At 32.3% G+C, this 11,567-nt stretch overlaps 1 protein-coding gene across 2 annotated transcripts in view; it reads left to right on the forward strand.

Annotated features, from left to right (window-relative positions):
* The window catches only part of EPHA3 (EPH receptor A3), a 347,174-nt gene that overhangs the window by 297,902 nt on the left and 37,705 nt on the right, over nucleotides 1-11,567 (forward strand). For both annotated transcript variants that reach the window (XM_029939160.1, XM_029939161.1), the window contains exons 12-13: nucleotides 6,329-6,390; nucleotides 8,853-9,062. In XM_029939160.1, the coding sequence (XP_029795020.1) occupies nucleotides 6,329-6,390; nucleotides 8,853-9,062 (272 nt within the window). The remainder of the gene's footprint in view (nucleotides 1-6,328; nucleotides 6,391-8,852; nucleotides 9,063-11,567) is intronic.

The following is an 11,567-nucleotide window of genomic DNA, read 5'->3' on the forward strand; positions in this document are numbered from 1 at the left end:
TGAATTGAGCCATAAACAATTTTAATGATACGTTTTGAGCCTGATGGTCTTAAACAAGAGAAGGTGAGAGACTCTCTGATCTTCAAAGTAACAGAAAGCTGGGGGCACGATCCCTGCTCAGCACTGGATACTAACATGTGTTATCAATTTTAGTTGAAGTTCAAAAAAATGGAACTTGTTTTTAGCAAATGTTTGATATTTCTGCCATCACACCATTAGTCAAATGATGTTGGTACTCCAAGAAGACCTCCATTGGCCACTATGCACTCAATGAAATAAAAGGAATTATATTAGATACTATTGATGTGTTTCTGTAGGTATTTGGAAAGGGATTATTCTCTGAAAATTAAAAAAAATAAGAATGCAATTTAACTGTAACTTTGAATCACTAAGGACTATAGTGAGCAGGACATTAGAACAGTTTCTCATAATTAAAACATTTCTATGCTGGTGTGAGCATCCACTTTACACCAAAAGCTTAGTAATTTGTTTGTACTTTTCTATCTCCTGCATATATGGTAAAAAATATCTCTGAAATAAGATGTCTTTCTGTGGTGACAATGCCAAATTCTTGCTATGTCCTGTTTGCTTCTCTTTAAAAGGTTTCTTCTGTGCTTGTCTCAAGGGTACTAATTCCTTGTAGTATTCAAGAGAGATAATGTATGTTATGTTTATTTTATTAATAATTTATAGAAGTAGTTTCTTAGAATAAACTCTGGTAACCCAAGTTCTCACGCATTCATGACTAATTTGAGGAAGGAGTCGAGAGCATACCCACAGCAACGAAATTAGGAAAATCTTTATTGAATATATTGGAGACAAAAATAAGACAGGGAATTTCTATTTTTACATGTTTAAGAATTTTCTTTATTATTTCAACATTGTCCACTTATATATATTTTTATTGAATTGGCCACATTTGAATTACAAAAAAATATGTTGTCTATTTTCCCCATTTAAATAGTATGGACTTATGATATTTTTGAAAGTGTAAATGCAACTTAACATTTGTTAGAACATGATACATGTGTGCAAAGACCGACTTTTAAAGAGTGCTAGTTTAAATATACAGTAACTCTTCTAAAGAAGAACTATAATTATATACTTACCTAATAACTGTCTGAGTAATTGTAGTCAAACACAAAATCTTGCAGAAAGTGAGAAAAATAAACACCCCTATTTCATGAGGCTAATGATATCTTGATACCAAATCATACAAGAATATTTTCAGAGAGGAAAACAACTGTAATGCGTGAACAAAAATTCACTAACACTGGAGTAATTATAAAGCCGAGTTAACAATGTATAAAAATATACTATATAATGCTCAAGTTTAGTTTATTCCAAGAAGGCAAAGTTGGTTTACTATTTAATCATTCTGGAAATTCACAATATTTATAGAAAAGAAAAAGTCAATCTCGATAGATGCAGAAAATAAACATCTTAGTTTAAAAAGTTTTCTTAGCACGTCCTAGATAGGAAATGTGTATGATTGATAAATTTCAAAGCCCCCCCAAAGTGAACAAGCCTACAAACATCATATTCAGTAGTAAAACATGAAAAACATTTATTTTAAAGTAGAAATGAGAATGCTACTATTATCACTTCAATTCATTAATATACGTAAGGTCTTAATTTCTGCAATTAGACAAGAAAATAAATAAAAGGTAGAAACTTGAAAAGGGAAAAGCTATCTTTGTAAAATTACACTGAGCACATTCAGATTACTATATTTATTAATTGTTGTACTGATATACAAATCAGCTTTGTATTAAAAGGTACAGTAGAAATAATATTCCTGTCTTCTTATTTAAGTACAGTTGATATACAATGATATCTTAGTTTTAAATATACAGCATATTATTGACCGCATTGCCTATCCTGCACTTTTCATCTGTTCCTATCTTTATTTTATTTTTTTACACAATTTATTTTTTTAACATATGCAATTATTTTCCATCATTTACAATAAAGTAGTTACAATGATACTTTAAACAGAAAAGCAAAGTAAATGTTTCACATTACGTACAAATAAATTTTAAAAATGTAAAGTCAGCTGAATGTAAAGTATTCAGCATATTAAGATTGATGGAGTATGGTTGGTTAGGAAGACTTTGAGAAAGTATTTCTTAGCCTAATTTTGAAGAAAGAGATTATCCTTACACACCCTGAAATGATGGACTGGAGATGATCAGTTTTCCCTGGCACCCCATAGACAACATGGAGTTGGTCTCTGCCCTTATTAACTCATAAACTAGTGGATGTAAAAAGGATCATTTTTGAAATGAATAATGTCTTGATTAAAGTGGAATTTGGAAAAGATTGTCCTGTGCTTTTATATGATAATGGGAAACCATGGAAAAATATGCTAGATCCTCACAATATTTCTCATAGTCAGATATAGTACATGAATATCTAAAACCAAAACATTTTCTTCCCAATCAAAGGAGTCATGAGGTGTATTTGTCAGGGTTTTTGTTGTTCATTTGTTTGTTTGTTTGTTTCCTTCTCCTGTGTTTGCTTTTTGGCTTTTGCCTTGATTCTGATTCCATGATACTAATGAGTTCAGACTGCAAAGGTCAAAGATTTTGATTTTATAAACCACACTCATGTATTTAGAGTGTGTTTAAGTCTTTTGAAAATGAGACATAAAGTATGTGAGATACAATTACTGGTAATAGGAATTAATAGCATTTCTTTTGAAAATGAATTAAATTTCAATACTTATTTTTAATTTTATTTTTTAAAGTAATCTCTACATCCAATGTAGATCTTGAACTTACAATCTCAAGGTCAAGAGTCGCATGCTCTACCCACTGAACTGGTCAGCCACCCCAGTAATTTTTCATATTTCAATCATTGATAAATACTTTTTATATTTTAATGAAAACAATTTAAGCTAAAGCCAATATCTGTTTGATAATTGAAATAAAAAATCTCTATGTATAGCTTTATATTTATTACATTTTCCTACTCTTCGTTTTAGAGAAAATGTGATTAGAAAGCTGTGGTGGGATACGTAGTGTTGAACATGGAAATCTTATGTATTCTGAATCACATTTCCTCTGTCATCAACAGTGTATACTAATCATATACAAATGATTAGTAGTACATCTGACCACTGGAGATAGTTGAGGAAATGAACCAACTGACTGTAACAGGCTAATTTATTTGCCTTAACCCTTTAATTATAAAAGGTCATAATTTTATCTACACTCAAGAATCAATTTAGAAACAAAAAGCAGGATTCCACCGCACAATTTGTTTTGCTCATTTTTATTGGAGTTTCACTTCAGCCAGTTATCCAGCAATAATTTTGCTGAGTTTAGTATGGATATTCAGATGCATTTTAGGATCTCTGTGGACAGCAAATGCTACAGGCTCTTGAAAATACATATGAAAGAGCATATGAACTTGAATAGCAATATATTGCATCCATGTACAGATGAGCTGATATTTTATGATTTCCAGCTGTATTTAATACATGTTAGAACTAGTTCTCACCACTGTTGCGGAAAGTTTCTTTTACTTTAACCTTATTTATATAATCAAAAGGAAATGAAGACAGAATAGACACTTAGACACTAAATAAATAAATAAATAAATAAATAAATAAATCTTAGAAATTAAGGCTTTCTAAGGTAGAATATTTGTGATTTTGTTTATTCTTTGTACATTTGGGTTTGCTAAATCTTTGAACTTAATGTAAAGCATATTTTCAGACTTGCCCATCTTAACTGATGTGTTTACAAATACCTAAAGTTTAGAGCTAAATGCAGCCTGATCTGATTTCTGAATGGTCATGAGGCTTTGGCTTAATTGACTGGTTTGATTTTTCAGCTACTTTTATTTCCTTTGCCAAACATTCCACTAGACATACTAATGAAAAATGAAATGGTCATAGGGCTGGGAGCCAGAAGGAAACGAGTGATAAGCAAAGGTCTAGGTAGTACAAAAACATGGTAACTGGACACTGTAATTGACAGTTCGCTGTATGAGGCAAACTATCTATGACCACACTTAATGTGTGCATTGAATTTCACAGGCATATTATTCTTCACAGAATTGTATTAAAGCAAGAACATAGAAAATTATAGTGATGTACGGATAACATGCCTATGAAAGATTTCATTCATTCATTCATTTGTTCGCTTATCCATTCTTTTAATTTCGGGTCAATCTCTGGGATCAGTCTTTAGGCATTGGATTTATCAGTTCAAGAGAGATAAAAGTTTCTAAGGAAATGCTGAATCTTCCCTTTTGTCTTGAATATTCTCAAACCAAAGCTTAATTACAATTTGTAAGAAGCAAGTTCTGGAGGTTTACGCTTTGGGATGAATGACTAGATTAACTAGATATATATGATGTGTTACCCAAAATATATAACTAAATCAGGATCTTAATGGGAGATAGATTGTTATATCAATTGATTGTTACATATATAAAAATTATCTGAAAATTACAGAATTTAAATATTTTTACCTCTTCTTAAGACATATAGCTTGGGATGCATTCAAATCCTAAATATAGCAAGTATAATCTTCATTGTACCAAGCTATAATTCATAAATAATGTGAGTTAAAAGTTTTTACCTACAAAAGGAAAAAAAAGCAAAGAATGCTGTTTTCTATCATTAGAATGGCAAACTAACCTTCATGATATAGAAGGAACTTATGAGGAAAACTTAAAAGGGTACTCAATAATTAGGGATGCATTGATGTTTGTTAAAAAACCATTTTGCTCAAGGTCTTTCTTGACTGGACAGTACTCAGTTAAGACTTTATTCAGGTTCTCTTGACATGGAAGATAAGTAACTTTCCTTCTTTTTGTAATATAATAGAATTATATTTAAAACAATATAGTAACAAAAATAAAGAAAGAGAATTCTAGTGTAGTAACAGTGTAGGCTTTGAAATCAGAGATAGCCATGTTAAGGATCCGCTAGAGAGCTAGTTACTTGTGTGACCTCAGCTAGTGTCTTAAATCCACGATGCTTTTGGTTGAGGACACCATAAAATGGAAATAATATATATTACTAAAATATAGGATGATGTGAAGATGAAGTGATGTAATGTATGTTATACATATGTATATATATATATGTAATGTTATTTTATTTTAACGATGCAAAAAGTTTACTAGTGTTTCCCATATATCAAAAATATGTCCCATCAATATTTCTTTTTTTTGCATTACTTTTTTCCAAGTTGTTATCATAATATATATAGAAGGATATTTTCAGCTTTGTTAACATGATATTAATCTGTAACAATAATCTTAAATTCTAGGCTTCAGAATTCTCATTTTAATTCAGAATAATCCATAGAATTGATACCTTAAAATTGTTTTAAATCATTACCTGTAGTTGACTATGTATTCTATTTGTAAATCTCTATGTAAATATACTTGGCACTTTTGTATTTAATGCTTTTTCGTATTTTAAATGTTTCCTGCAGCATAAATTTCCAAAAGTAACAGCATACTGTATTCAGGTTTCTGCTTTTGGTTTTATTATTATTATTGTTTTATTATTTATTAGTTGTCTGACTTTGGGTAAGTTAATTACCCTCTACATATCCCAATTTTCTCATGTGCAAATGGAAATGATAATAATTAATAGGTTATCATATATAAAATGATTAAACCATCACAGGGAACATAATAAGGCTATATAAATAAATGTAAATGCTCATGAAAAGGTTTAATGACATTCAAGGCCACATATTATTAAAATGGTTATTATAAGTTACTGCCAACAGTAATTTTAAATTTATTTTCCTTTTAAACATTGATTTTAAAATTTTAATATGTTAATTGATACAGATTTTAAAACTTATAATTATTAGTCTTAATTGTTTGATGAAATTCACATGTGGGATCCATGAGGATGGGGACTTTGATTTACTTTCTCTAACCAGCATAGAAAGGAGCACCAAGTCCATGTTCTATAAGTATCTGTAGAAAATATAAATGACTGTGGAAATCCTGACTCTATCTCGGGCTGGAAGGCAGAAATACTTGATTTTGTAGATCAGCTAAGATGCAATTGAGGGGGAGAAAAGCGGCATATTTTAGGTTCACAAAGAACCATGCCAAGTAAGCCAATTTAGATATCACAGGTTACAGGCCGTTGTTCTGAAAACCAGTCTTCTTCCGTTTATTTAGTTTTATTTCCTATTGGAAAATGTTTGTTTCTTTGTCTGTTTTGCAACTTTGCAAACCTGGGAAGACAGGGAAAGCGTTTACATTTTTTAATTCATCAGGTGTATCGTTGTGTATTCTATATAGTCATGGCATGGTATTTATTTGTTATTTATCACATATCCAGGTAAACCAGTGATGATTGTCACAGAATACATGGAGAATGGTTCCTTGGACAGTTTCTTACGTGTAAGTAGAAAATTTTGTATATATTCATGTATCACTTATCCCTATTTATCAATATACATATGTGCATACATGTGGAATGAGTGCTAAAGATGTTGGAGGCAACCTCTAATATCTTGCCAGCAATAGTTTAAAGTGAAACTGAAATTCGGGGGCACTAAATAGTAAGAGGAAAACTAAAATCGCGTCTTTATCTTACAGTGTCCAAGGTTAATGGCTTATATTTTTAAAACAAATCTACGCAATCTTCTTCAGGCTTTTTGTACTGAAAGATTCACATTGGTTAAAATAAAAATTTAAAAAAGATTTTTCATAAGACATAAATAACACTGATATAAGACAAATATTCTCTTTTCTTCATTTAAAGCAACCTCAGCCTGCTATTGGAAGAATATATCTCTCACACACAGAGCTTTTGTCTCAGAAAATGACCAAGTGTTATAATTCCAAAGTAGTCTCGATTCAGACATATCATTATATATATATATATATATATTATTTAAACTTAGAAACCTGATTGTGTTTTTAATTATTTAAGTAAAAATTTGTTCAAAGAAATGCAAAAATTTTATGGATAACAGGGCACTGCCAACCACCAGTTACTGCAGGGATAAGAATACATAACACTGTCCTCAAGATACTTTCAGCACCATATTGGGGTGCCTGGGTGGCTCAGTAGGTTAAGCCTCTGTCTCTTGGTTTTGGCTCAGGTCATGATATTGCAGTTAGTGAGTTCAAGCCCCACATCAGGCTTCTCGCTGACAGTGCAGAACCTTCTTGGGATTCTCTCTCTCTCTCTTTCTGTCTCTTTCTCTCTCTGTCCCTCCCCTCCCCATGCTCTCTCTTTCCCAAAAATAAATACATAAACTTAAAACTTTAAAAAGATAAAATAAAATATGATTTCAGCACTATAAAATAGACACCGATAGATAGATGGATAGAAAGAATAGGATAATTCAATATCATAGAAGATAACTCTAAATTTTCTATAAATGAGAAATATATTCCTTATTTTAATATTCATGTGGCAAACACAAATTTTTTTAACATTTATTTTTGAGACAGTGAGAGAGAAAGAGAGAGTGCCTGTTCACATAGGATAAAGGCAGGGAGAGAGGGCGAGAGAGAGTCCCAAGAAGGCTCTGAGCTGTGAGTGCAGAGCGCCATGAGGGGCTCAAATTCACTAACCTTGAGATCAAGACCTGAGCCAAAATCAAAAGTTGGCTACTTAACCCTACTGAGCTACCCAGGCGCTCCAAGGCAAACACAATTTTATCAGCAATTATTTTCACAAGCATTTCAAAAACAAATATTTTTCAAATCAGGTCATTGAAACCATTATAATAAATATTCTTTTAAAATGTTGTTGTGGAGGAGCCTGGGTGGCTCAGTCGGTTGAGAGTCCAGCTTCAGCTCAGGTCATGATTTCATGGTTCGTGGGTTTGAGCCCTGATTCGGGCTCTGTGCTGACAGCTAGCTCAGAGCCTGGAGCCTGCTTCTGATTCTGTGTCTGCCTCTCTCTCTGACCCTCCCCTGCCCATGCTGTCTCTCTCTCTCTCTCTCAAAAATAAATTTTAAAAATGTTATTGTGTACATATCACTAAACATGGAATTTTATGTCTATTTATCCATACATGAATTTATGCACATATTTACATGTGTATGTATATTTGCCTACCATCTATTATATAAATCATGTATTTATATCTTTTAAGTTTATTTTTGAAAGAGAGAGAGAGAGCTGGGGAAGGGCAGAAAGAGAGGGACATAAAGAATCTCAGTCCTGTCAATGCAGATCCCGACATGGGGCTCGAATGCACAGACCGCGAGATCATGACCTGAGCTGAAATAGAGAGTCAGATGCTTAATCTCCGGTTCCCCTTGTATTTCTATTTTAATACTAGTAAATTGGAAGTTTTTTTAAATACCGGACTCTGGCTTGTGTTTTATTATTTTCTATTTTATGACCTATAGTGGAATCTTGAATAGAAAAACAAATATTCAGTAAATTTTGTGACCAATTCTGAATGAATTATAGTGATTTAAAAGTTTAAAACCCACCTTATTTGAAGCAATTAATAAAATACCTGGAAAGCTAGAAGAATGAACATACAATCAAAGAAATATGTATAACTAAAACAGCCCCAAGATTCATTTCATTTTGTTTTTCCTGAGGTTAAAATTTCTGAGGAGTTTTTATGTCACATAAAGACCAGGAAAAGTATAGCTTTGATCCTGAACTCAAAGAATATTATGATCCTTCATGTTATAGAGTATTTAGTAATGCAGCTCCTATGCTATTTTGTGTTAGTCTTGTATCTGTTTACTCACATATCTTTGAGGCTGGAAGGCTTGGAACTGGAATGTATATAGTCTTATTACGATTCCGTGTGTGAGATTTTAACCAAGATTTATCTTTAAGAAAGAGCAACACATCTTAATTGTATATTTGAAATACTTCTCAGAAACACGATGCCCAGTTTACGGTCATCCAGCTAGTGGGGATGCTTCGAGGGATAGCATCTGGCATGAAGTACCTCTCAGATATGGGTTATGTTCACCGAGACCTTGCTGCTCGTAACATTTTGATCAACAGTAATTTGGTGTGTAAGGTTTCTGATTTTGGACTTTCACGTGTTCTAGAGGATGACCCAGAAGCTGCTTATACAACAAGAGTGAGTAACTGTTTTTCTTTTTCTTTTTTTCTTTTTATCTTTGATTCCCACCTTGTGTTATGTTGACTTGCAAATAAATAGAAATCACCTTTTCAATGGTGTGTCAATTATATCTTCCCCCCAAGAGAAACTTATCCTTTAACATTAAAATACTATTACTTATTCGGTGAAAAGAGATGGCCACTGTTTATAAGGTGGCGTACCCCTGCCCAATGAAATATAATTTTAAGGCATTTTAAAATTCATGTTTATATAAGTAACACATGCTCACATTATAAAAATTTCAAAACAAAGCAATAAAAAGGAGTTAAGTCATCCATAATTCTGCCACCCATAGAGAACATTTATAACTTTGTCAGTTAATTCTTCCAGATTTTGTCTGCATACCTATTATACCTGCCTATGCATGAATATGTAATTAGAATAGGATTATTTATACTATTACTGTATAGCCTTTTTTTCTCTTAGCAATATATCTCTTGAATGTATTTCACTGACAATAAATAATGTTCAAGGTTTCATTTTTAGCAGTTTGATATATTCCATTACCTGGTTGTATCATTTAAAAAATTAACTCTTAATTATTGGGAAAATTATTATTATATCTTGCTTTTCCTTATTATCATAATTGTTATTATTATTATTATTATTTCATCATGATAAGCATACTCTTTAATCCCCATCCGCCTTCCTACCTCCCCTCTAGGAACCCATCAATTTGTTCTTTATAGTTAAAAGTCTGTTTATTGGTTTGTCTCTCTCTCTTTTTTTTCTTTGCTCATTTGATTTGTTCCGTAAATTCCACATATGAGTGAGATCATATGGTAAATGCCTTTCTCTGACTAACATATTTCACTTAACATTATACTCTAACTCTATTGCTGTTATTGCAAATGGCAAGATTTCATTTATTTTATGGCTGAATAATATTCCATTGTGTATATATACTGCATCTATGGTATTTATGCCTCTATCTATGGACATTTGGGTTGCTTCCATGGTTTGCCTATTGTAAATAATGCTGCAATAAACATAGGGGTGCATGTATCTCTTTGAATTAGTGTTGTATTTTTGGGGGTATATATGCAGTGATGTGATTACTGGATCATGGGGTAGTTCTATTTTTATTTTTTGAGGAACCTCCATACTGTTTTTGCCTTCCCACCAATAGAGCATGAGTGTTCCTTTTTCCCCACATTCTCACCAACACCTGTTTTTTCTTGTGTTTTTGATTTTAGTCATTCTGACAGGTGTGGGGTGATATCTCATTGTAGTTTTGATTTGCATTTTCCAGATGATGAGTGATGTTGAGCATCTTTTCATGTGTCTGTTAGCCATCTGGATGTCTTTTTTGGAGAAATGTCTGTTCATGTCTTCTGCCCCTTCTAATTGGATTATTTGTTATTTTGTGTTAAGTTGTGTAAGTCTGTTATATATTTTGAATACTAAACCCTTATGGAATATGTCATTTGCAAATATCCTCTCTTATTCGGTAGGTTGACTTGTATTTGTTGTTGTTGTTGTTGTTGTTGTTGTTTTTATTGTTTCCTTCACTGTGCAGATGCTTTTTATTTTGATGCAATCCCAATAGTTTACATTTGCTTTTATTTCTCTTGTCTCAAGAGATATATCTTGGGGAAAAAATGCTAATGCTGATGTCAGAGTGATTACTGCCTGTGCTCTCTTCAAGGATCATTATGGTTTCAGGTCTCATTTTTGGGTTTTTAATTCATTTTAAGTTTATTTTTGTGTATGTGAAACAAAATTTTCCAGTTTTATTCTTTTGCATGTTGCTGTCCAGCCCGACACCATTTGTTGAAGAGACTGTCATTTCCTATTATATATTAATTCATGACTCTTTTGTCAAAATTTAATTGACCATATGATTGTGGATTTATTTGAGTCCTCTGTTTTATTCCATTGATCTGTGTGTCTATTTTTATGCCAGTACCATACCATTTTTTTGATACCTCCTAGTTTTGTTTTGTTTTTTTCAAAATTGCTTTGGCCATTCAGGATCTTTTGGGTTCTATACAAATTTTACGATTGTACTAGTTCTGTAAAAAATGTTGTTGGTATTTTGATAAGGATTGTGTTAAATGCATAGATTGCTTTGGGTTGTATAAGCGTTTTAACAGTATTTGTTCTTCTAACCCATGAGCATGGAATGTCTTTCCATTTCTTTACATAGTCTTGAATATCTTTCATAAATGTTTTATTGATTTCAGAGGATAGTTTTTTTGCCCTCTCTGGTTGTTTATTTTCCTAAATATTTTATGGTTTTGGTGCTATTGTAAAGAGGATTGTTTTTTTTTCTCCATAATATTTTATTGTCAAATTGTTTTCCATACAACACCCAGTGCTCTTCCCCTTAAGTGCCCTCCACCATCACCACCACCTCTTTTCCCCCCTCCCCCTTCCCCCTCAACCCTCAGTTCATTCTCAGCATTCAATAGTCTCTCAAGTTTTGCATCCCTCTCTCTCCCCAACTCTCTCTCCCTCCTC

Source organism: Suricata suricatta, chromosome 5 (assembly GCF_006229205.1).
Source record: "Suricata suricatta isolate VVHF042 chromosome 5, meerkat_22Aug2017_6uvM2_HiC, whole genome shotgun sequence".
Lineage (NCBI taxonomy): Eukaryota > Metazoa > Chordata > Mammalia > Carnivora > Herpestidae > Suricata > Suricata suricatta.